Raw genomic sequence first — 25,867 nt, forward strand, 5'->3', positions numbered from 1 at the left:
GATGAGATGGGTTGAAGAATAATTATTATTCAGACTGGGAAGAGCATTCATTCTCAGATATCCACCACGCTCGATTAGTTTGTTTTCCTCATGTCCCTAACTCTAACGCCATAGTCGACATTGCTTGGGCAAACCCCTTTAATGCAAAATCCCTTGAAACGTACTAACTAACGCCAGGCTATGCAGCTTGTTTGCTTTGTTCCCTCTCCTTCTCGTGACTGGGGGATGGTGGATAGTGAGTAGTTGTATTAGTATTTGAGAGGGAGGAAGGGAAGGGGGTATCACGAAATAAGAGCCAGCCATAACTCTTTCTTGTTTGGATTTCTTTTGTTTTTCTTTTCAGGGATGATTCTCCTCCTGTTAGTCAAAGTCCATCATCTCCATCTCCTCGTCGCCTAACGAGCTGAGTCCGGAACTAGGTGGTCGGGGAGAGTCGCCCTCGTCTCCTGTGGGATGCTGCGGGTCGGGCGGTCGTAACGATGCCTCGCGCATCCGCGCCGCCCATGCCGCGAGGCTGGTGTCTGGCCCGCCTTCTACTAGGACTTCGCCGTGGTCGATGCTGCGGCCGAGGATGGTCCCGGCGTACTTGGAGTCCTGGTCCGTTTTGTTGTGTTTTCTTTTCAGCGCTGTTCGTTCGAGGAAATTGTTAGTTAGAAACGTGGACTCTTGATTGATTGATAATGCTTGGAGAGCGAAACTTACCATCGAGATAATCGGATGGTCTCTCTTCTACCTCTGTGCCATCTTCACCCTCTGCGCCTACTATAGCGGCGCCCGGGGGTACCACTACGCCTGCAATCTTCCGTATGCGCATGTTTTTGCGGCCTATGGCCCAGCGTATGAATTCTTCGACGCCGGCTGTGTCTTCTTCTCCTTCTTCGTCGTCGTCATACGTCTCGTCGCCGTCCGCTGCGTCGCCTGGGCTGAGATGTCGGCGCTTGGCTGGTGGTGCTGGGCTCACGCCGGGACTGAGCGCACCGCATTCTTCGAGCGCAAGGCGCACGTCGACCACGTCGGGTGTGCCTGGTGGTCCGAGATAGTTGTTCATGGTGGCGTGTTCGGCCGTCCGCTTGGAGATCTCGTAGAGGTATTGCCCTGCTAGCTCGGTGAGACAGTCGATTGTGCTGGATGTCGACGCGTAGTAGCCTTGCGCGCGTAGAATCTGGAGGATGGCCGGACGTAAGAGGGCGAGGTGAATCTCGGAGGGCGTGTATAATCGGTGGCCGTTGTACGAAGCCATGGCGACTGTGGTTGGTTTGCTCCCCCTCTTAGGGAGGGAGCTCTACGCACTGAAGCTGAGATGCGTTGGTGATGGTAGGGTTGAATTGGTGGTTAATGCGCCAGGTGTGCGCCCATTTGGATTCGCAATGGAAAGTTTGAAGAGAAAAGATCAGTGAGTGGGAAATATTTGCATGTTGAACTGGGAGGGTTTGAGATCTCACGGCTGTGTAGCTTCGCAAACAACCCTTGAATTGTTGTGTAAATGAAGCTGCAGCCAGCTAAGGTCTGCACCGCTAGGTAAGTACCTCGGCCATGTACTTCTTGGTACATGCCTGGAAGTAGTACTTGCACCAGCCTAAGACACAGGCAGCAAAAGTCCCACTACGCGGTATTTGTGGGGCCCGCTTCGACTTGGGTACTTGACTACACTTAAATTGCGTGGTAGTACGGAGTACCATGACATCCTTATGTCTTGATCCGTGGGCGGTCACAGATCTGCTGCAGTGACGGGGAGGGTTTCTAGGTAATGTATGCGGAATTTCGTCCTGCTTATGTATTTCTTCAATTTAAAAAGATAATGGTCTGGACGGACGTGTTGATGCGCAAGGCCAGGCGGACATGTACAGGTATATAGTGAAAGGTACGAGGCTAATGCAGCTTGCATGTATCGTGCCTAATATCTGCTTAGGGCAGGTACTTCACTAGGTCATACCGAGGTGTCTCTCAGCTTTCCCCCACCGAGCGCTCTTTGTACATGGCACGAAGTACAGTCCCGGGGTGTCGGGATGTCGAGGCAGGCGCGAACCTGAATCAATGTTCTATGGCTGCGACTCTCAAGCTCTTTCAGCGTAATTTAGACAATAATATAGACAACTCGCTGTCTTGATCAGTCTTTTTTGAAAAGGTCAAGACGTGCGGCCCAACCACGTCTCTTATATACATGTTGAATACCTGCCTACATTGCTGACGAGTACTGAACTCTATCCGATCTCCTGGTCGTCATCTGTGGGCTTCTGATTAGCGTTTCTGCGATCCCTTCAGTTTAGCTCTGTGTCCATCAATCTTCCCATGAACACATCTCAACTAGACCATCTCCGACCGCTGCTACCCTGCCCGCGCGTCGACGACTCTTTTGCTCGCTTTTCCGCAACTAACTACGACCCTACATATCGTTGCTTCGCCTCATCTGGTTGCGCCTAAATACCTTGTCTCGAAAGACTTCGCCATGACTTCCATCAACGCCAAACCCTCCTTGAAGCTCAATACGAGCCAGCAGGACATGCCTCCTCCGTCCACCATCGCCGCAACTCCTGCGACTGAAAATCCACGGCCGATTCTGAAGCTTAACACAAGCTCGAGGCAATCGTCTTTCAGCGGCGATCTACTCCCTACGCCTTCTACAGAGAAGAAGATCAAGATCAAGATCAATAGCCAACCGGGTACACCGGCGCCGACCATCGCCTCCCAGACTCCTAGTGCTATGAAGACAAAGGCTGGGCGCACCTCCAAACCAACGGCAAAACTCGCAGATTCCAAGAAACGCGGCTACGATAGTGACGAAGATACGCCGCTTTCGGTCTCCCGGGCTGAATCCCGCCCAAGCAAGACTATCAAACTCACCCATAAAACCACACATAAAATAAAACCCTCTCCCGCTACCCCCCATTCAGTCAGTACACCTATCAACGCAATCAGATTTAAACCCAAAGGAGAGCCCATTACCCACAGGCCCGGTGACGCGTATGACTCCGAGGCTAGTGATCGCGAACAGGATCCCCAGCGCGAGAGTAACTTCATACTCCGGGTTATGGATGGTGAACCTGCGCAGTATCTGAAAAAGGCATTGACTGATGGTACAATCGGCCAACCAAAAGCCAACGGCGGTGCAGATTTTTCTGTGCAATTTGTTGACAGCAGAGAACGTCGAGCGATGGTGACCATCAACGGCATCAACTATGCAGCTGTCTTAGTCCAGCTCCCAACAATTACTGAGGCTATGAAGACTTGGGATCGCCGAAGCATGATGAAGAACTCAGATGTAACCGAGATGTTACTGTGTTTTGCCGTGGTTAGCAGCGAGCTGGAAGCTAGAACAAGCCAGTTGCCACCTATGGTAATGAAGAACGAACTCAAGTGGCCCCATGGCATCACACCTCCCATGCATGATGCGCCAAACCGGCGATTCAGGAAGACGTTGTCGGAGAAACAGTGGGAGCGTACACAAAACCTAGTGGCCAAACTCCTAGAAGACGATGCGGCGGCAGAGGAAGTTCGAACGGATTTAATCATGGACGAGGATGGTTACCCTACTGATGATGAGGAGGATGCTGAAGGCGAACTTGAGGTGGACGATTATTTTGGCGATCAGACGCAACAAGATATGGAAATGGATGCCGAAGCGGAATTGGAAGAAGAAGATCTATTAAGAGAATTTTTGGCCGACGACGAAGAGCTTGGTGGTGCTACACCTGCGACACAACTAGAGGCGCCTACACCTATGACTAATGGTGCAACTACACCTATGCCTCTGCAAGAAGAACAGGTCTCTGAAGAAGATGAAGAGGAGGAAGAAGATGTTTCTGATGAAGACGATGATGATGACGAGGATGACGACGAGGGCGGCCACGACCGAGAACGCAAGCAACAGCTCAGTCAGCTTCACGAGCTCCAGAAGCAACTAGAGGAGCTTGAGGAGAAACTCAAGACTACAGCAATGCCGCTCATCATCAAACGTCTCACTTCAAGTATTGAGAGCACCAAGAAGGAGATTAGCGTCAAGAAAGCCGCTCTTGGTTTAACAGAAGAGGACTAGGAGATCTTCGTGGCCGAGCAGAAGCGTACTGAAGCGTTAGAGAATCTTAGGGGGATACCTGCGGGCAGCGACTTGAGATTGCTGTACGAACGTCATATATCGGATCCGGAGAAGGTCATTGCGCGTGGGATGTCACACGAGCAACAAGCAAATAACAGCATTGCAAACAAGACAATCCCAATCGATAATACATACTTTTCCTCCAGCACCATGAGTGAAGGGAACGCTCAGGAAGAGACTCCGGATACCTCTGCAACACTGGATAAAGATATAGACAGTCTTTTCTCGGAGTAGCAATCCGCATAAATGCATTTGTGGTAACGACGCCACCAGCGATTTGGGGGAGTAAGGGTCTTGACGGGTAGATTTTGTTTTTTTGTTTACGTAACTAACATGATTTTAATGATATTTCTTATCACATGGATAAGAAGCGAAATTCAAAGCGAGGGAAAGAAAGGCAAAGGATAGAGAGGCAAAAGGAAAGAACTATATGATACCCACTCTGTTTAAATCAATTTTTGTATTTCTCTTTAACTAGCCATTTTGCTAGTTCGCCGAATGATAATTTGTATCAGTCACTAGGTTCTCAATTAAATGTGAATGAATCGAAGCTGATATGTATACATTTTTCTATTGTACAGCTCTGTTATGACAGCTTGCTTGAAGGTGGGAAGGTTGACGGCGTGGTATGATTTATTCACGCCATATGCATGCCCTCTTGAATCGGCTTTCTTTCAAGGACTCGTATATGCGATATATACATGGGGTTAGCTTAGCTTAGCAAGTTTCTGGATAAATAGAATCGCTGCTTCGTCTATCGCTGGACAATGCTGGTTTCATGCCGTTTCTTGATTTCCGCTTCTAAGCAGAAGGCTCTGATAGATTGATCATCCGTTCCTGTCTACCCACTCTCTCCCTCGATAGGACTTCTTCTTCTCCCTCAATCTACCAAGCCTCATCCTTGACAAAGAGAAGGAATTAAAAAAAAGCCCACCATATATCGCTGAAGACATTGTAATGCGTATCTCATTACATAGACTTGAGGTAATTGCTCTCCTTGATCTTGGCCTTGCGCTCGCGACGCATGGCGCGGCGCAGCTCCTCGCGCGCGTCGACGGCCGACACGGCGCCCGAGATCGTCCCGGCCTCGTTCGCGGGGAGATTGATGCTCTGGGCTTGCAGCGGGATCTTGGGCGCCAGGGCCTCGATGTCGCCGGATGCTAGGAGCTTCATCTCTAGAATGCGCTGACGCTTCGCGGCTATACGGCGCTGTTTCTTGGATTTGGCTATATTTGGGATGTATGGTTAGTTGAGGGACTTTGGTTGCTGGGTTGTGATGTTGAAGGAAGGGGGAGGGGGGTGTATGTATATTTGGAGAAGGATGAAGAATTAGCTTACAGAATTCGTCTCCGGCATCGTCTGCTTCTCCTTCATCGGCCTTCTTCTGCACGTCTAGACATTTCCACAGCCACTCTGGATACGCGGAGTCTGCGAGCGCGACGGGGTCCGTCTTGTTCTTGAAGTAGTTGAGCCCTGTTAGCACTGTGCCTTCGGGGCATGAGGACAGGCTTTCTGCTGCTGCGCCGCCTTCGCTGTCGGCTAGAGGTGTGCTTAGAGGTGGTGTGTCTGTCGTCGTCGTCGGCGCCGCGGCTGCTGCATCTCGCCTTGTCGGTGTGCTTGAGATCGGTCTCGTGCGTATCGGGAGATTCCAGCTGATGGGGGTTGAGCTTGGGGCTCGAGCCGTGCGGGCGCTTAGCGCTGAGGCGCGCTGTAGACAACGCCGGCAGATCATTGTGCGTAAACGTCCTTGTGCAAGGAATTTATTTAAATTGCTTGCGCGGAGCTGTTGGCGCAATTGAAGGGTTCCAATCCGGCGCTTCGACACTTTGGAGTGGTTCTGGTCCGGGGCTAGTTGAAGCTCCAGAAATTTTGTATGGGTGGTCGGAGCTTTGAGGGCGGATTCGCCGACGGGCTTGCGGTTGCGGCTCTACGGAGTGGATCACGTCTTGAACCGACGTACCTACTAAATATATGCGATAAAATGCCTATGTACATTGCAGCACAACAGCTATCAGCTGCAATTACTGATATATCAATTGATGATATGTTCATGATTGAAGCGGCTCCATTCTCATTGGTATTGTTTTATGTACAATTACAAGTCTGATGATTGATCGTCTCGAAGTGCCGTCACCGCACAGCCGGGATATCACTCATAACTTGTTTCCCTCACATCTCTCCCTTGGGTTTAGTTTTTCACTACTATTGAAGACCCAAAAATGATATATGTTGTCGTAGCTAAAATTTCCCTTTCTTTCTATTTCTTCCCCTCGAGATAGTTCTGTTGCTCGAATAGGAAGCCCCGTACCTTGTGATCCTTGAGCATCTGGAGGTATTTCTCTGTCCAATTCATTAGCCCATGTATCCAGCCCGCCGACGGATATGATAAAGCAGAGCTTCTTTCTCGTGCATATTTGCATATTCGACCGAGCGAGAATTGCCAGAACCTGACTAACCTCGTAAGTGACCGCATTTCTCTAGGTGGTTGACGCCCTCGCGGTAATAGCATTTGCTGAGCTCCTCGCGGACTATACGTCCCATCATGACCTGCACCCATTGTTCGCGGATAACGGCATCTTGCGCCTGTTTGAGCCTCTTGTTGTCATCGAAGTCGACGCCTTCGAAGCTGGGAGGGACAGTCGGCTTCTTGGCCAAGAAGGCAGCTGATTCGGGGGTCGGCATGGCTTTTTGAGACGCTGATCGATCAATATTTTATCGTAAGGGAGCTCTAGGAATGGTGACGTGTTGGTATAGAGCTGTCGTTGCGCTGGACTACACCAAGCACCTGGTGAACATCAATGGGCGTGATACGGCAAGTCGGGAGAGCTAGCTAGCTTGATGCAATTGCTCAATTGGCACGGGCCGGCAAAGGACTGGAAGGCGAGTCACGTGAAGATACTTAGGTACATGGGAAAGTAGACCCACTTGGGGGGAGATGGCGGGGACGAGTCTCTGCTTCTACGCGCTTGCCTTAGCAGAGCCTTAGCAAACCAGAGGCAAACCTTATCAACATGCTCTAGACGCCCACCTAAGCTCTCACCGCCTACGATAAGCTCCACTTAGCGCACTGGCAAAACGAGGTTTTTGGCAAGGGTCCAAGAAATTTTCGGGCAGCTCAACCAAAGTATGCGCGGTGCTGCGTGCCTTGCTGCATAAATACAGACAAGCTTCCGGTACACCAACCATCCTCCATTCTTCCTTCCACTTAATTTTCCATCCCCCCCATATCCCAATCCCTTCTACTTCCCTTTCTAAATCAAATACTTGTGAAAATGGGCAAGGTCAAGCAAGCAAACGGCAAGGCCGCAAAGGCCGCCGACCCCCTCACTGCCGTCAAGAAGGCTGGCATCACCAAGGCCGCTGATAGCCCAAAGGCCAAGTCCAAGAAGATCGCTAAGGAAGTCGCTGTCAAGGCTACCAACGGCAAGGCCAAGGACCTCAAGAAGAAGAAGAAGGTCGAGTCCTCTTCCGAGTCTGAGTCTGAGTCCGAGTCCGACGCCAGCAGCGACGACTCTGAGGAAGAGTCTGACGCTGCACCTAACGCTGCTGATTCTGGCTCTGACTCCGAATCTGGTTCTGATTCATCCGACTCATCTGACTCTGAGGAAGAGAAGAAGGTTGATCCCAAGAAGACTAAAGCCGCCGCCAAGCCTGTGACCAACGGTAAGGCCAAGAAGAAGGCCGAGCCTGAGTCTGAGTCCGAATCCTCTGACTCCTCCGACTCTTCTGAATCTGAGGAGGAAGAGAAAGCTGATGCTAAGAAGACCAAGGGTGGTGCCAAGGTAGAAGCTGAAGTAGGTTTAATTCAACTCCCATAAAGCGCTGAATAGTAACTAACTAATATGTAGTCATCTGACTCGAGCGACTCGGATGAAGACGAAGAGGACTCTGACGACTCCGACGATTCAGAAGACGACTCTGAAGAGACCGAGGAAAAGGTAGAAGCACCCAAGAAGCGCAAGGCTGAGGACGAAATGTCTACACCATTCAAGAAGACCAAGACCGAGGAGTCATCATCAGACGAGTATACCACTCTGTTCGCCGGCAACCTAGGCTGGGGCGTCACTGATGACATCCTATACGAGACATTCAAAGACTGCGAGGGCTTGTCTGGCGCCAGAGTCGTCACCGATAAGGCCATGCAACGCTCCCGTGGTTTTGGATACGTCGACTTCGAGTCTCACGAAGCTGCCAAGGCTGCCTTCGAGAAGATGCAAGGCTTCGAACTGGAGGGTCGCGCACTCAACCTTGACCCCTCAAAACCTCGCCCTGCCGGTGAGGACACCCCGAACGCCCGCGCAAATGACCGTGCCAAGCAGTTTGGCGACTCTGTCAGCCCTGAGAGCGACACCCTCTTTGTGGGCAACCTGCCTTTCGAGGTTGACGAGGAGACTGTTGGTGCCTTCTTCGGGGACACCTGCGAAGTGAAGAGCATCCGTCTTCCCAAGGATCCGTATGTTACTATTAGATCACTACGACCCATAGTACTGTGCATGCTAACTCTTATCTAGTGACTCTGGTAACCCCAAGGGCTTCGGCTACGTAACCTTCCACTCTATTGACGATGCCAAGACTGTCTTCAACGCTAAGAATGGTGCTTACATCGGCGAAGGTCGTGGATCCCGCGCTGTCCGCTTGGACTTTGCTGGTCAGCGACCTCCTCGTGAGGGTGGTGGTTTCGGTGGCGGCCGTGGTGGTGGTCGCGGAGGCTTCGGTGGCCGAGGTGGTGGCCGTGGCGGCTTTGGAGGTCGTGGAGGTGGCCGAGGTGGTGGTCGGGGTGGCTTTGGCGGAGGTCGCGGTGGAAAGTCTTTTGAGGGCAAGAAGGTAAGGAGATCTTCATCTCATCTACATACTATCAATGACTGACTCAACTGTTACAGATCACCTTCTAAGGTGGACACAGCCGCACATGTTACGTTCTGAGGGCTCTTCAAACACACTGGTTGGCTTTGTGGGTTGTCGGCTTTACAAAAACTATTTCCTCCAATGGGGGTTGTGGGCTTTGAGGGCTAAGCTTCGATATGAAGCTGTGATTTACCTGTGGGCTTGATCTGGGGGAAACTCCTATGTGGGTTCTGAGGGCTGAGGGCATGATGAAAGTGTGAATGTCTGGGATTCATTCCGCACTTTGACTTGTTGCTAGCACGCAACTGATTGTATCTGTTATGATCGGCTTTTCCTCTGTGGGCACCGAGGGCTTCTAGTGAGCGAGGGTGGTAGGAAACTTCTTGTGTTCTCCCTGTGGGCATCTTGATGTGGACCACACTTCCACAACTATGAGGGCTTATGACGGCGTTTCGAGGGCTTTACTGTGGTTTTCATCTGTTCGCGGATTCGTGAACACCCAAAAGTACATGCGTTGGTCTGTCTCTATGTGCCCTTCGTACCATTCGCTTGGTATACCGGTATCTGGGAGCTGGACATTTGATATCTGTCGCCGGTGAGTATACCCCCACCTTGTGTAGTGGCATTGGTGTTGCCATCACCTTAGATAGCGAATCGTCTAGTATTTCTGCCTAGCGTAAAAAAGTTAATACGTTAATATGCTTTTGCACATGACATTGTCCAAAGGGATTCTCTAAGTTAATCGACTCTTATTGGAATGCCACTGGCATTGTTCCGTTTGATCTCTAGGTGTATAATACTGTGGGTTCTATGCGAGTCGGGTTCAGTGTCATTATATTATCTCTTGAGTTACGCATGAATGTGTCCCACGGCTTTCGAAATGCAGGAGTTCGAGAGATGGTATTTACGGTGTGCTACGGCTTGTATTACTATTACTATGTAGAGAGAGGCTATAGATTGTACACCGGAGAGAACGTAACTTATTTAAGTAGATTTAGCGCGTTTTACGTTGTGCAGGTCACTACCTACCATATGCATTCGCCCTCTCGGAACGGAACTCGGATTTCAGCCCAACAAACAAGTTGTTCTGTTTCAGATGAAGTTGAATACCAATGCCCAGGAGAAGAGAGATACATGTTTTTGTATCGTATCCACTTTAAGCTCTAATGATGGGGTTCTAGCGCGGATTCTTTAAATATTGTGATGTGTTGCGTTGGTGCGTTGAGCAGTGATGGAGATACTGTAGGTATGTACGAAGTATGTGTTCTTGTTTTTTCAAGTAGGTATGATTGTAGAAGATTTAGCCCTCAATTGTGAGGGGTGATATAGCCACGCCCACCATATCCACCACTAGGTAGTACTTTGAAATATTCCTTCGTTCTCAATCTAGCAATAAAGATATAGATGGTGCCGTTATGTAAGCCTTGACTTATATATAACACTCCAGCTACAATACATGTTTGGTTCATTTAAAATATATGGTTATATAATAAAGGTAGAAAACTATAGAGAGGAAATTCTGTTATAAAAGAGGGTGCGTTGTGATTCTAACATTGGACTTATTAGAGATCTTTTAGGAAACTGCTATTTTGGGGAGTGGTGGTAGCGTGTATGCAATTAATGGCCCGGCAAGGCGCGGCCAATATTTCACCGGGGTCGGATAGCCTCAACAAACAAAGGCCTTGAAGAAACAGAATATAGGACTCTATGAGCAGGCTAGAGAGAGGTAGGTAGTAGCAACTTGACAATCATGACTGGGTATATCAGATCAGACAATTGCCCAAGGCGTTGATCGGCTGATGGTCCCTTGTCGTCATGGTCAGTCGAACATGGTGCCATTGTCGTCAACTTGTTCGTACACATGAGGCGATTTCACCTTGGGATCTTGATGCGGATTTATTATCGAGTGAGCGAACGGTAAGAATTAGGACTTTCTTTCGATAGATACCTTGGGCATGCTTACATTAGGTACCTACCAACATCCGTTTTATGTTGTCTCAAGCTCATCTAGCAGGAGAGCAACTCGGACTCTCGGAACCAGTGATCCAGGTGTTACTGTAGACATCTCAAGACCATTGAATATCAACTACCTATCGCCTATCACCGTCCCCATATCCATATCCATAGTAAGATACCAACAATGTCAAATACCATGCATCTTATCAACGTCGATGATGCCAAGGTATTGGCTGATATGTTCGGGATGGTTATTGTCTGTCTGGCTGAAGACTGGAGGGGGCCGCACCCTTTCATATACCTCCATACTAAGACAACATATACTTCGTAGTAGGTACCGTATTAGTACTGTATTAGTACATACGACATCATCGGGAGGGGTCACCCGGCTTGGACTGCCGACTAGTCGCACGTCAGCTGCATTTACTAGCTGATTCGATGGTGCAGATAATGGTGCAGATATGGTGCTATTTGTATTTAGCTAACAGCAGAACCCACCCTGCTACTGCTGTACTGTAGATTTAGATGATGCGTGTTTCAAGGTTCGGTCGACTAGGCTGTGAGATAGAGATACCTATCTACACAATTACACTTCCAATGTACATGTACCGGGTTATTCGCTATCAGTAAGTTGGGCGTTGTTCAGTATGATACTACCTATGCCAAGTCGAGGAATCCCCTTACTTACTTACTCTGCCCTTACATTACAGTACTTAGCACCATGTACCTTTTATGTAGCGACTGTTGAACTCAACAAAGGAACTAACGGAGAGATCTAAGTATCGTCCTACTGCAACCACTGCAACCTAGATTAAGGAGGTAGGTACATACCTAACCAGCTGATACGTGCTGTAGCCTGCACGTACCTTCCTCCCAAGTCACTATTGAATCTCACCCAACATCCGTCCGTCCCATGGCCGCCACATTCTCATCTCATCTCATCGTATTCCCTAGCATTACTGTAGGTATACTTATAGGCAACTTGTTAGGCGCCCATTTCTAGCATCTTTCCCTTCATCTGATGCCCTGTACTGCCCCCCCCTCGTGATCTTGGTCATCGTCGGTTAGTTTAGTGTGTGTGTCCGGTCACTCCCCAGATCTCCAAAGTACTGTAACCGTGCTGTATCACTGCCTCTTTGTCATCTACATCCATCCATCCATCGACCCTGGACATCTACCGACATAACTCGCCGTCACGTCTACCACATCACACCCATCTCCATACTTACTGTACTATCTCCGACTTCATTACATAGTAGACTGCCAGGTCCCCCCCTTCACAGTTGGGTGCCCATACTTCTGCCATACTGTTGTTAGTCCTGCTGGTGACGGACTGCCTTGCCTTGGTCTCGATACCCCGCCACCGCATCGGGCAACGGCCTACAGCATCCGGCCAATTAAGTTGGTACCGTCCCCTGCTCTAACTACACGAGCCAGAGTTCCAACCCAACCATTGGATGAATACGTGTACGTCAACAGCTCGACTTCGACGCCATATACCTACACATACATACAACAGCCATAGCCTCACGGTAGCGAATCACCGTGTTCTCCTCGTACACCACCGCACTTTCTGCCGTTGTTCTCGTCTCCGTCCGTCGTCCATTACGACTACCCGATTGTTTGTTCTCTCTTACGTGTACCACGCCAAACCAACGGTAACAGCGAACGACGATCGGCGACAGCGCTGACACCAACATTAACGTCAACGCCAACACCAGCGCCTAGCTCACATCTGTTGCAAGTCTAAAAACCCCTATGGTATAGTCATCACTTCAGCGTCGCCATCATGCCATCAACAAACCAAATTCCTGGACACCCAGGCTACCCTACCAGGCAACCAGCCGTCGCTAACGTTGCTCTTGGTGCTTCTTCTACGCCGGCCCGATCTGCTGCTGCTTCAGCCCAACAACGACAACAACAACATGATGGTCAGTTCTCGTCCATGGGATATGACAGACAGCAGCTGCTTACAGACCCAGAATCCTGGATTGAAGTGTCCTCGCACCCTTCATCCTCGTCCGTATCTTCCATCGGCGATGAGATCGATACCACCGGTCTTCAAGTTGGTTCAGCCAACCGCCTACGACGGCGACGTCCACACCAACAGCCCCTTGCGCATGCCCATACCGCGCAAACCATAGGACAAGGACACAGTGGTCCTGACGCCAGCAGTCAAGAGGAATATGACGAGACAGAAAGTGAAGAAGATCACCTCTTGACTAGCTCAACGGAGAACATCATCTCCGGACATGCCGCTGGACAGACGCCGCTCCGGCAAGTCTTCTCGGCACATGTCGTCGAGTCTGACTCAAGCGATGAAGATGATGATGACGAGAATGCCACCGCTTTGGGAAGACGGCCATCAGAACCATTTCGCCCTCAACCCAACGCCTTCTCACACCCGCCATCCCATCTGCTCCATCGACATTCCACCAGTTCAGCCGCCTCTCTACATCACAGGCGACCCTCATTTACCCGACGATCGCACACGCGAGCTAGCCGCGGTCCCGATTTCATGTCTCCAAACTACCAGGCTGACAATGATGCTGCTCTGCGTGCTAGTCTAACAACACTACTCAGCTGTGCTGCAGCGGCCAGAAGTATTCCGAGAGATGGCGAAAAGGAGTTAAGTGAGCAGCGCGCTCCTCCTGTTACTGGCAATCAACCAGTCGCGCTACGCTTCGCCCCCGAAAGCGAGCTCATGGCGCCATCACCATCACCCGAACCATCACGGGGTTCCGCTCAAGCTGCTCAAGCTAGAACAGCCCCTGTTTCACCACCGTCGCCTGCTTCTCGTGAGAAAATAAAGCGCACTGCAACCCCAACCTCTACCTCAAAGTCGCCACGTGCGACAAAGAAGAAGAGAACAGCCACCAGTGAAGATACCTTGATTAGCCCAACTCTTTTGACATGGGTTGTGAGCGCGGGTGTTGTGGTGCTTGTATCTGTTGTAGGCTTCGGAGCTGGGTATGTCATTGGGAGAGAGGTCGGGCGCCAGGAATCACTTAACGGCCTCGTCGGTGCGGGCAATATGAGTGTAGTATCTGACGGAGGTAGCTGTGGCCGCGAAGTACTGAAGAGTAGCGGAGGCACGTTGAGGAGATTCCGTTGGGGAAGTGGCATTGGACGGAGTGTCGTCGCGTGAACGCTCATCCGTCATTTATTATTCACAGTATCAATAACATCAAAGTCGAATCTTGATCACGACTTCCCTTTGGATTCAAGGCGCTGTACTCCGAACCACGGTCCATGGAGTTGCAGATTCCATCAAGCTACGAACCAGGCACACGACAGGACAGATGTAGTCTTCAATTTACCAACGATGGGACAAGACTATTGCCTCTCGACATTTATTTAACTGCTCGAGCACTTGATGTCGTGCCGAGGATCAAGTACCAATTTCTGTGTAATCCTCAGAAACTACCCTGGTATCATAATGGCAAGAATCAACGACAGAATCCAAGTTGCTTGGGAAGATCGTACATATATAAGAATCCATTCCGCGGAAATGAACGAAAGGGATGTCGAAAGATGGAATGAGAAAGCGCCGTTTCAAGCACCTAACAGGGCGCTCCCAGCATTCTGACCGCTCATATTCGTTCATTTCACGCCTTTTCTTTTTTTTTACTTGGTTATTATATGCATTATATGATTATCTAGCCTTCACCTGGCCTGGCCAACGCCTGGACTACCTTGTATTTAGGTAGAATGGAATGATAGATACTGGAGGGATGGAGTTTGGGTGGCTTATCTGTTTCTTGGTTTGATATTTTTGTTTTGTTGTTGACGATAAGATATCCCGAAGTTTGTGGTGATGATGAAGGAATAGTTGGGCCTGCGTGGATGAATGGATGGATTGATGGATGTGTATGTATGTATCCTAAGTATATGCTGGATATATACCTATCCTGCCTGAAAGACAGGTGGTATTATATGGTGTATGGTATATGGTAACACGAGAGAGAGAGAGAGAGAGGAGAATGGAATATATATATGATATAAGAAATACAGAGTGTTAATGTGTGTTCGTGCTATGTTTTTAAACTTAGGTTTTATTTTTTATCTCTGCATTCTTTTCTCTCTATATACATACTATAAACGAGTGAAATAATACGCGAAACTCGCATATGAAGCTGAGAAATAAAGAAGGAAAGCTTGCTGCTGCTGCTGCTATTAAAGTATGACTATTCTAAGTACGTATCTGTCTTCGCTACCAGTCATCATATATAGTTGAGTGAGTAACATGCGACCTGTACTTTCCATACATGCATGCATACATACATACATATATACCTTCATATATAGATAGATGAATAGATAGATAGATATATACATACATATAACACATAAACACATGAAACATACATTGCATACATGAAATCTGAAGACGAAGACGAAGTAAGTACAGGAATAGTAATACCCCATGTTCCTTTTCTGGGTTCCCGAGGAATTGGTGAAGTGAATCGGTTGATAGATAGATAGATAGATCAGGTAGAACAGGGACATTCTCTCGCACTTAATCAAGCACAGCACAGCACAAAAATCCAAGAAAATAAGTTAAAAAGGATGAGAAAAAAAAAATATGTAGTAGAATAGAAAACAGTCATTGTAATCATTTCTTCGCCATGGCATGCATGCTGTCTGTGTATAGATAGGAAGAAAAGAAAGAAAGGTTTCTGTTTCTGTTTCTGTTTCCCATCTTATCGATCGAAGACAAGTAGCTTCCCCCCCCCCTTTTCCTTTCCCTTCCACATCCAACTTTCTTTCCCCCCGACCTACCTAGCCTAGGTTGGCTACAAATGCCGCAACTCGTTTCAACCCTTTGTGTTCCTATCTCGAAACAACGAACAACAAAGTTCATTAACATAAGTGACCTCCCTTCTTCATATGGAGAAGAAGAAAAAACAATTCTGAACTCCCAACCCAAACTCCATGGCCATTCGTTCATTCATTTTTACAAAAGAAAAGAAAAAATTAATACCAATCTTAGCATGTCTGCTCCTTTTAACTACATGCCTTAGAAATGCGTTTTTGTCAACAATTGGCAGTTGGCCGAGGCGTAGGCTCGTCACTTGAGCTGCCTCGTGTAATTGCAGTAGGGCGGGGTGTGCGATCAACATCTTCAGGGTTTCCTTCTGAAGCAGATCGACTTATGGACCGCGGTGATTTAGCGCCGGAAATAGGCAATGATCCTCCTTCATCCGACGGTGTGACAACTTGGGTAACAGGTTCTGCTGTGCTATCAGATGCGACTGCAACACTGTCATGGCTATTCGCCCTCATCATTTCAATCCCCAGCTTGGAACTTGGGAGCAAGGGTTTCGAGCGTGGACCGCGATCGCGGGAAGATCCTATCTCCTCGTCCTCATCATCCGCCGAATCACTGGCTTCAAGTCTTCGTCTCTCTAAATGCTCCCGCCTTGACTTGAGCTTCTCCAACGACTGTTGTGGACCTGGCATCCTTTGTCCATCCATTTGCCCAGGCGCTGACTGCTGAGACACCAACGATATTGGTCCCTTAGATACTGAGCCTGAAAGAAGCTCGTCAGTGTTGATCCCAAGACCTGCTTCATCGCCCCAATCGCCTGTCGCTTTTCTAGACAAGACGATTGGTATGTCGTCAGTAGCCACGGATTCCGAGTCACCGAACAGGCTAGAGCTGATCGAGTCTTCTCGGCTAGAACCTCGGAAACTACTACTTCCGGCATGGGCATAGCCAGATGACCCTGAGGTCGGGCTATCTTCAAGGCGTGCACTGATGGGTTTCAGAGCAGAGATGGGATTCGGAGTAGCCATCCCTTGGCTCTGGCCAGGGGTCGGTGGCTTCCATTGGCATAAGTTGGAGATAACTTCAATGAGCTTAGAAGAGCTGATAGGTTTCTCAACAAGCGAGTCAAAATAATGCGGGGCTTGTAGCTCCTTTAGGTAAGCCGTGATTGCGACAATAGGGGTATGAGCATTAACGTTCTTGACCTCACGGACCATACGAGCGACATCACTCCCGCTGATCTCTGGGAGCTTGAATTCGGTGAAGATGATGTCGAATTTGACTTCGCCTACAGCATATCGAACGGCATCCGAACCTGTAGAAGCAGAGATAGTACGGCAACGGAGCTTTTCTAAGAGCTTCTCCATTATCATGCGCGAGACAGGATGATCTTCGCATATAAGAACATCTAGAGAGCGGAAGGTTGGGCTATCAAGCATAATTGCAGACATCCGCCGCGAAGACTGACGTCGGCGTTGAACCTTGAGCAAAGCGTTCGCTCTTTCGCTGCTCTCATTGTCTGATGACGACGGGGACATGTCAAACACCTGGCTGCGGCGGTTGCGATGGTGAGCTAAAAGCTCCGACGCCACAGGACTACCTTCTTGAGAGCCAACAGTTAAGGATCGTGAACGGGTCGATGATCCGCTGGCATGTCTCGGCGTGGCAACCGCCTTGTGTGGAGAGGAGATTGACAATGGCGGAGGGACTCCTTTGCCCTTGGTCGTCGACGGTACTGAGGCACTTGCCGATTTTTGAAGGGTAGGAACCGGCTTTTGGACATCGAAGAAACTACCAGGTTGTAAAGAGCCTGCCGCCGACTGTTGGGAGAAGCTTGAGGCATTGCTTGATGCTTTCCGGCGCCCTTCTTGCCCCGATCCTGCGTGGAAAGAGACCAGAAGTGGTGAAGAAGGCTGTGAAGCTCGACTTGGAGATGAGTTAGCATGGCTAGTAGCAGACGGCGATGCGGGACGTTGCGATGCTGATATTTTGGCATTAGATAAGCTCCTTTGCACAGGCATCGACATGACTGGACTGCCCTCAAGCGGCGGGAAAGGAGTTGTGCTGCTATGAGAGCTGCTAGGACTTATGGGAACTCTATTTTGAGCAGCCAGCGCCTGAGCCTTTAATTGCTGAATAACGTCTTTATTTGCTTTTTCAAGTACTGTGAGGTTCTTAAAAGCGAAAGAACCAAAATCATCAGACGGCACAGGCTCGCTCGGTCGCCGGCTCTTGAGATCCCGGATGTGTGGGGGTATATGAAGTGGCATCAATCCCCGTTTGATCTGATTCACCTGAATCTGAGATCGGGGTCGTGAAAGAGCGTCATGAGGTCGGTCAGGATAGTCTGGGGTAGAAGCAGTTGGAGGGGACGCCTGATCCTCTATTTCCTCGGTAAATGATTGTAGCGTAGCGCCACGTGAGTCAAAGTATTCTGTATCTTCGGGGTTTTCTGGCTGTGGCACAAACTGAGCTTCATCTTGTAGAAGTGAATCCCAATTCATACCAGCGAACCATGGATGATTGCGGATCTCTTCACCACCGGAAGCGAACTTTTCTTCCAGATTCTTTCCAAGTCTCTGTTGTGGATCGAGACAGAGTAGTTGGTTTATCAGATCTTTAGCTTCTGGAGAAACCATCCCCTCATCATCTGGCCATTCGATCTTACGAGCTAATATGTTTTCAAAGACCTGTTCGGCCTCACTCGCATGAAACGGAGGAAAGCCGTAGAGGAATTCAAACATAATGCAGCCTACAGACCACCAATCACTGCTCTGATCTTGTAATCCACCACTAATAGTCTCGGGAGCAAGATAATCAGGTGTTCCGACGAATCTCCGGTTGGTATCTTGTGGATCGAACAGAGCCATCGGAGGAGGCATCATACTTGATTGGGGTGGCGTACTCCGATGTGCCTCGCTACTCTGGCTGTTTGTATGGTGCAAAGAGGATAGATCAGGAGAGGCACCACCTTCGCTTCCTTCGTCATTAGGGGAGCGAATGCTAGATTGTGTTGACTGGTTCGAAGGAACCTCGTTGAGTGAGAAATTTGAAAGCATGCGTGTCAGAGTCTCGCTGCCCCCGCTATCACTTCGCTGGCCAGAAATTCGACGGGGCTCTTGGAAAGTATGTGACAAATTAAAATAGGAAGGCTGCCCGAGACTGCTCTCCGGATGTATCTGAGGGGTAGCACCTGGGGAGTGGTGTGGGCCATGCAAGTCAAGAGAAGCAGATCGGGAAGATGCAACAGACGTTGAACGTGCGAAGGGACCTGACTTGAGAAGGTCTGGTGGTTTATCTGAAGCAGTGCTATTAAGCGCTCGCTTTTGACGACCAATAAGACCCATACGCGAAAGTCCAAAATCAGTCAGCTTAAGATGACCTTTCTGGTCAATTAGAAGATTGTCAGGCTTCAAATCCCGGTGAATAATTCCACGACTATGCAGATGTTCGACGCCTAGGATTACTTCGCCGAGATATTTCTTTACCCAATCCTCAGGTAGCCCGCCTAATACTTTGACGAGAGAAGCACAATCACCACCGTTTAGGTACTCCATAACAAGGTACAGGTAGTCTTTGCTTGAGAACGTCCAGTAGAGTTTGGCTACAAAGTCACTCTCACCCTGCCACATCATGATAGCTCGTTCAGCTTTCACATTCGTGACTTGGTTTTTGGCAACCATGTCTGCTTTCTTTAACACTTTGATTGCAAAGTATTCGCCGGTGGATTTCTTCTTAGATAGATAGACGCTCCCAAACGCTCCCTTACTTATGGGTTTGATCACTTCAAAGTCTTTGATTGACGGGGGGACTGCTCGTGCTAAAGGTGGAGGGTTAGAAGCGCTTAATCGAGGTGAGGTTGGTCGAGCGTGAAAGTCTGGGAAAACGGTAGATGATTGTCGACGATGGTGGGGGACAATTGCAGGAGAACTGAACTCACTATGCGAGAGCATAGGAGAAGCCTCCGGAGAAGCAACACCCTCGTGGTTGAGCTGAAGGTTACGCGGTTTCGATATCCTTAAGGGAGAAGAAGGCTGAGTCCCTCTGGAAGGTGATTCTTGTCGGTGTGGCGAGGAGGCATTTGGGAGAATTAGACTGCGCCTATTTTGTTGTCGAGAACCCGTGCCGCGCCGTATACCACCAAACTCGGAGATAGGGGATTCAGTGCGAGGGGCAGGCCTTGAAGCTACAGAAGCAGACCTGCCACTACCGTCACTCTCTCCAGCGTCACTTTCCACTAGCATTGAACCTCGACGGGACTCTCGAGGATGACCCAGAACACCTAAAGCATCTCGATGCGACTTAGGTGTGAGACATTCTCTAGGGCTACTCGATCTAGTCGATTCAACAGCAGTCGAGAGGTTCCTCCCTTTTTCACCCAGTTCCATACTTTTTAGAGCCAGTGTCAACGAAGACGCTGTTTCACAAGGTTCATCTGGTACGCTTTCTTCTACTATCGTTTCAGTGCCAGTTTCTTCTTCCAGTTCGCTCTCTTCGATTGCTTCGTCCTCGGTCGAATCGCTGAAACCGGCCGCTATGCGAGAAGCCTTGTCTATCGCTTCATCAATACAGTCCTGCACAAGCACAGCAAATTCGATACGTATACGTTCAGAGTATTCGATGATTCTGCGATGACGGAAGACAGCTTCCACCTTGTCTTTTGCTACTCTCTCCGTGTCAGCACATAGAAGAGCCAAACCCTGCTCTTGTTCGACCGTATTAGATCCAGGCGATTGCCATTGTAGTACTTGCGATATTCGAGACTCTGACTGAGGAGACTGTGTACGCAGTTCGCCTGAGCCTTGCGAAGCAGATTCTTTGATTGCAGGGGTACTGATCTCCATAGAAGTATCACAGAGGTCGAGGAGCAGTTCAACGATCCGAGCTTGTGGCCGCCGAACAGCAAATGACCGAGACCGAGAATGCCCAAACCCAGTCGATCTATCTCTGGATGATGGCGTAGGAGACGCTGTACCAGGAGATGATGTGGTTGAGCTCGGGCCAATTGGTAGGCCTTTGTATTCGGCTATAGGTAGTGAAGAAAGATCCGATAACTGGCGGCTTTTGCGAGCTTCGAGTGCATCAAGTACTTTAACAATAGCATGCCGGTGCTCTGTTAGGCTCTCCTGTGCCATTTGAACGTCCATCTCGGCTCGGTGCTCTTGCAAGCAGAGTTCTGTGTGTTTTTCAAACCACCAGGAAGGAATTTGACGCTCACATATCCTACAAAGAACCGGTCTCGGCGCCGGCGGCTGGCTGTCAGGGTCACCTTGGCCCGACTCGGCCAGTTGTGTTAAGTAACTCGCAAGAATTTCTGCTCCTGACCCAAGAGACTCGACAATGAGTGGAGGGAGGTCAATCTTGATCTCACGAGGTGGAATCCACGGACGAATCATCCACATAGTCTAGTCTCAGTTGTTAGATGATCCATCAAGGCCAATACTGTCAGCGGGATTCTTACGTGACTTTCGGCACCTGTGGCACGATCGTAGACCATGATGCCTTGTGCCTCCAATTCGATCGATACCGGTTCAGAATCCTCAGACTCGGACTCTTTCACAGCTTCAGCCGTGTACAGTTTGGACATGGGCCCAAGACGGACTGTGAAGCGGATGTATTGGCTGCGTGTATCATCCTTCCTCATCGAGTCAATAGCATCAGAGAATGCAGTTTTATTTTCGCTCACGATGAGGTCTGCAATAGAGGTTTTCTCGACGGTGCTCGGCTGTGTGCCGATCACGTCAACCCACGACGGGCTAACCCATTTAATCGAGGCATCGAGGTTGATATCGACAATGATGTTGAGGGTTTGCTCGGCGGCCTCACGAAGCTCTTTTCGCTCTTCCCTAATATCTTCACTCAGTGATCTCTCCATCATGGCTGTCCCAATAGCCTGGGCTCGGAGAGAGCTGACGGCGGGAGGCGCCAACTTGTTCAGATCCAGATCCATGGTTGAAAGAGACAGATACGACACTCAATTGCGCCCTGGCAGCATCGGACAAATGATATCCTCCCCGCAGACAAGGTGTCAGGGAGGCGGCGGGCGTTGCGGACGCGTGGTCGGAGGTCGGAGGTCGGATGTCAGAGGTTGTTCGTTCGCGTTGCGTGGAAATCAGAATGCTATATAAGTCGGCCCATACAGAAGCCAGGTGGGCTGGCGGGGAGCCAGAGTCAGCAGCTGGCAAGAACCCGAGACATGACGGTAGTTGAGGGTGCGCAACGGCGTTACAGTTGCAGACCGTAGTCGCCTGGGCGGGCTGATCGAGGACGAGACGAGACGGCCTGATCCCGCGTCGAGAGCTTTCGCTCAGGCCGTATCGTGCGAACTTGGGTACAATTCCTATTGGAGCAGGCGGGCTGATGGGGTCTATAAAGAGACAATTGGCAGGTGTCCGGTCGGGCGAGGATCGAAGCGGGCTCAGGTCAAACAGTGAAAGAGGGATAGACGTCAACCTAGTGAGCACAGGTTAAATTAATTGTAGGGCTGTTGTCTGTGTCGCGGTGGGAGGACAGGAATGTCGGGGGGGTTGAAGAGCCGGTAGGTCGCGGAAGTGAAGTGAAGGGAACTTGGTGATGCTTAGGTACCTAGCTGGTGCACTGTGGGGACACTGGCGGGTGAGGTCTAAGTAAGTACCTGACCTTGAGCAGATACCTGGGATGGGTTCGAGTTGAAGCGCTTAATTTAGGTACTTGCCTGGTTTGGATACATATAACTAAGTACCGCCTACTTTACGTCTCGTGTTCAACGCTCTTTCCACCGGAGGGGCATGGAACAAAAACAGTTATCGTACCTACACCAGACGATATACATGCAATTCAAGGCCAGGGAAAAAAAAAAAAAAAAAAGACGGTCGGGTTTAGTCCTCATCTCGTAGCTTATTAAGTGTCGGTATTACTCTCTTACCTAGATATGCGTAAATACGTAAATAGCAAGTTGGTAGAGTCTATGTCTAGTAGGTATTCGGGGAACAAAGGTTCCGGGCCCCGCGCCCACCAGTTTGTCACCTGTTTCTTTCACTGTGCAGTATGAAGGCTACCTACTGACAGACAGACTACTGGTCGTCGAAAGAGTTGAACGCATATCAGTAGAGCGGGGATAACCAGGGAATGGCGACAACAGCAGACTGTATTTTTAGACTTGGTGTTCTGCCGGTATATAAGTACTCCATCCATACCTACGTACTCTAATATGTAAACTTCGGCCTGATCAATTTCACTTAGGTGCCTAGCTTGAAGAGGGAATCTTAGAAGTACGCATACGCACAACATAACGCCGCTCAGCTCTAGTAGCTGTGTGCCCAGGTGACTAGTAAGGGACATGGGGCGTTTTTTAGACATGTCGAGACCCTCAAGCTTTACATACATGTAAGTGGTCTTACTCACATAGTAAAGCTCCGCTACGTTCAGGTCTGGATTGCTGTATAAGATTGTATAAGATACCTAGGATAACTTACCAAAGTATCTACTTGAGTAACCTAACCTAGGCATACAGAATGGTAGTAAGAGTAGATACGTCATCTTTCTCTTTCTCTAACATTGACATAATCTATGTCATATTGTTTCAAGACGGCTGGAATGAAGTTATTTCAATCGGGTTCAGCGCAGGTATCACGAAACTTAGAGTACCCGTCATTGTAGCGCCCAACCAAACGGCAACCATAACCGTGGTCGTAGAACAAAACCGAGTGCTTATGCTAGATAGCGCATACGACTGACTCTTGAGTAGGTAGATAGGCTATACTTGTGTGATTTAGGTATGGCTTGGTCTAGCAATCCTACGCGCGTCCTTACTTAAGTACAGCAAGACTGGTCACGTCGGTTAGGATAGGTATCTAACATTAAGTAAGTCCTCTCTTTCAATAAGTACACTATTTTGGTTGTTTCACGTCGTCTACACTAGAACTCTCCAAGTTAGAATATCGGTGGGAATTGTACAGTATCTAGATACTATTTGTTATCTTCCTGGCTCTCAGTGCCTATAAGATACTGATAATTACGTGTATGTGGAGTGTGCTCTCTGACTCATTCGTGTACGCTAGGTATAAGCTCAACGGCTTTCTATAAAAACACCATAGCAATGCTCTGGGAATGTCAACACAGGGATAGGACAACCGACAATTGTCTCCCTCTCCAGTCCACCGCACCACCCATCCACAGCATGAGAAAGGAAGACTAAGGCACAGGTAGCTTACCAACCTAGGCAGTTAGGCAGTTCGCGTGAACCAATGAGAACATTCACATGTTGACAGCCCAGCATACGGATGGTGCCGGATGGGTCGCCGTCATGCTGGAAACGCGTGACAAGAGACTGGTGCATGATACAGCCGCCACATTCACACAGATTTGCTATAGTACTGCCCTCTCCTTTTCTTCCGGCTCTTCCATACCAATAAACATAAGTAGCATAAACAAACTAATAACCAGATCAATTTTTTTCAACGTCTGACTTGGGTGTTTCAAGATACAAGGTGGCCCACATAGGGCATAAGAAGCCTTTCAGCAATACTTGTAGTATGGATCGTAGTTTAAGCATCAAGTTTGGTCCCTTCAAGGCAAGACGTACAACCCCATGTCTCACTCACCGTCTATTCTTCTTCGGGAGCCATGTTAAAGCTAGGTAGGTGCATGGCAATGATGGTTCCTTAAATTCACCTACTGTACAGTACAGTACCATCACGATTCTATAGCATGCACGCTCTTAACCAGCGCAAGCAAATCTCTATAGCAACAGCCACTAGATGCGTAGATGGCATGATCGGATAATCGATATTAACCCCCCCTCCCTGCTCGAATTATGTAGGAAAACCAAGATCTTCTCATGCCGCCCCTCTTGGGTCCAGTTGGAGAGCCACTTCTCTCACTGGCTTAACCCCAATCCATGGACCACATTCAAAACTTTCTCTTACGTCTTACTCCAGAGCCCGAGGTACATGTTTGGGGTTGCAGCACATTAGCGCATCCTTTTCCGCTGTGATGGATACAGCAGAAAGGTCTAGATATGACTGCTGACTCGCCAGGACGACTATGTGAGGTGGGACACATGCAGAGCCAGACTGCTTGTTTGTTACCTTGCCAGTTCTACCCAGAACCCGTGGGATATCCGGATGCTAGGATAGTATACTGTATGCGGACGTAGGTAACCTGGGATGGCAGATCCTTGGACTGTGCGTGCAGGCGTCTGGCCCCGGCATACAACGTTCATACCAAGTCGTATATCCAATTCGACGAAATACCTGCAAATCTCATAGTTATATATGTATTATGTATTACCTATGTACGTACATAGATAGTATATACCTATGCGAATCTAGAAACCATGTTAGGATTGAATGTATGTAGTTGAATGCAAGCTTCGGTATCTATTCATCTACCTACACATCCCCCGGGCTAGGATGTTGTAAGGATGTGCGTCCTCGACACTCAATCCTACGGATAATAATATGTCATCCCAACCAACCCTCGTCATGTCGAGCATGGCTTGCATGTCAGCAATGCACCTCTGATCACGAACGAGGGGAGGCGGTCAGACCGATTACCTACTAGTACTTACTTATCAACCCACGATGGAGTATCTGGGAAAGCTTCGGTGCAAGGACGTGAATTGCCTCATGTGGCGCAAGTCCATCAGCGGGGGCTTGTATATCACCAATGCTGAACCTGTGATAGATCGCAAATAGATAGACGATTGAGTATTTACCTATGATAGCGGTAAGAAAAATAGACCGCGAAAAGCTAGGTATGTAAAAGGAATCGACCGATCAACATTCCACCACAATAACTGGTCGACATGACAGCAGTTCCCATCACCCCACCAAACCAAACCCGAGTCTACTCACTCTGTAAGTACTCACCTTTGCCCTCTTCTACTCTATGTAATAGCCCATCACCTGCTTTTTCAAAGCCGATGCTCGCCAATGCCCTTGCGCCATTAGCCAATGCGCGTGCTCTCCCCTCGATAGAATACCCACAACCGGTGTCGCAGACGGGCCAGAGCCATTAATCATCATCCAATTGACCACTGGCCATCTCTGATCCATTCACACCGATCGTCACGGAGTGCAAGGGAGTGACGATCCCCTCCACGCGATTGATTCTCGCTACTGTCTCTGCCCGTCTCTGCCCGTCCTATGCTGATTGTGTCAGTGGTTGCACACCATCTCCTCTCCCTGCATCTGCCTGCAGCATCGTTGAGATCGCAGGCT

General features: G+C 49.2%; 6 protein-coding genes across 6 annotated transcripts; 3 read left to right on the forward strand and 3 right to left on the reverse strand.

Moving 5' to 3' along the window:
- Position 1: 1 nt before the first annotated feature.
- F5B22DRAFT_418934 (uncharacterized protein) lies at positions 2 to 1,377 on the reverse strand. Its single transcript, XM_047971622.1, has 2 exons — positions 703 to 1,377; positions 2 to 626 (listed from the first exon to the last, which is right to left on the reverse strand). The coding sequence occupies exons 1-2, from the start codon at positions 1,238 to 1,240 to the stop codon at positions 361 to 363; spliced, it is 804 nt and encodes a 267-aa protein (XP_047834539.1). The 5' UTR covers positions 1,241 to 1,377; the 3' UTR covers positions 2 to 360.
- Positions 1,378 to 2,277: 900 nt separating this feature from the next.
- F5B22DRAFT_418956 (uncharacterized protein) lies at positions 2,278 to 4,091 on the forward strand. The gene has a single exon (XM_047971624.1). It carries the CDS (start codon positions 2,447 to 2,449, stop codon positions 4,031 to 4,033), a length of 1,587 nt encoding a protein of 528 aa, XP_047834540.1. The 5' UTR covers positions 2,278 to 2,446; the 3' UTR covers positions 4,034 to 4,091.
- A 540-nt stretch (positions 4,092 to 4,631) lies between these two features.
- On the reverse strand, positions 4,632 to 6,775 carry F5B22DRAFT_659565 (mitochondrial ribosomal protein L37-domain-containing protein; the record flags this gene model as incomplete). The annotated part of the gene is made up of 4 exons (XM_047980210.1): positions 4,632 to 5,319; positions 5,432 to 6,020; positions 6,402 to 6,433; positions 6,550 to 6,775. 4 exons carry the CDS (start codon positions 6,773 to 6,775, stop codon positions 5,063 to 5,065), a joined length of 1,104 nt encoding a protein of 367 aa, XP_047834541.1. The 3' UTR covers positions 4,632 to 5,062.
- A 590-nt stretch (positions 6,776 to 7,365) lies between these two features.
- On the forward strand, positions 7,366 to 9,545 carry F5B22DRAFT_659567 (uncharacterized protein; the record flags this gene model as incomplete). Its single annotated transcript, XM_047980211.1, has 4 exons — positions 7,366 to 7,887; positions 7,942 to 8,546; positions 8,605 to 8,917; positions 8,974 to 9,545. 4 exons carry the CDS (start codon positions 7,366 to 7,368, stop codon positions 8,983 to 8,985), a joined length of 1,452 nt encoding a protein of 483 aa, XP_047834542.1. The 3' UTR covers positions 8,986 to 9,545.
- A 2,460-nt stretch (positions 9,546 to 12,005) lies between these two features.
- On the forward strand, positions 12,006 to 14,163 carry F5B22DRAFT_419000 (uncharacterized protein). The gene has a single exon (XM_047971626.1). The coding sequence runs from the start codon at positions 12,684 to 12,686 to the stop codon at positions 14,040 to 14,042; it is 1,359 nt and encodes a 452-aa protein (XP_047834543.1). The 5' UTR covers positions 12,006 to 12,683; the 3' UTR covers positions 14,043 to 14,163.
- Positions 14,164 to 15,924: 1,761 nt separating this feature from the next.
- F5B22DRAFT_418996 (putative response regulator receiver RIM15p) lies at positions 15,925 to 22,218 on the reverse strand. Its single transcript, XM_047971625.1, has 2 exons — positions 21,127 to 22,218; positions 15,925 to 21,070 (listed from the first exon to the last, which is right to left on the reverse strand). Exons 1-2 carry the CDS (start codon positions 21,613 to 21,615, stop codon positions 15,932 to 15,934), a joined length of 5,628 nt encoding a protein of 1,875 aa, XP_047834544.1. The 5' UTR covers positions 21,616 to 22,218; the 3' UTR covers positions 15,925 to 15,931.
- Positions 22,219 to 25,867: the final 3,649 nt, after the last annotated feature.

The sequence above is a fragment of the Xylaria bambusicola genome (assembly GCF_022495145.1).
Source record: "Xylaria bambusicola strain CBS 139988 unplaced genomic scaffold F5B22scaffold_5, whole genome shotgun sequence".
NCBI classification, from domain to species: domain Eukaryota; kingdom Fungi; phylum Ascomycota; class Sordariomycetes; order Xylariales; family Xylariaceae; genus Xylaria; species Xylaria bambusicola.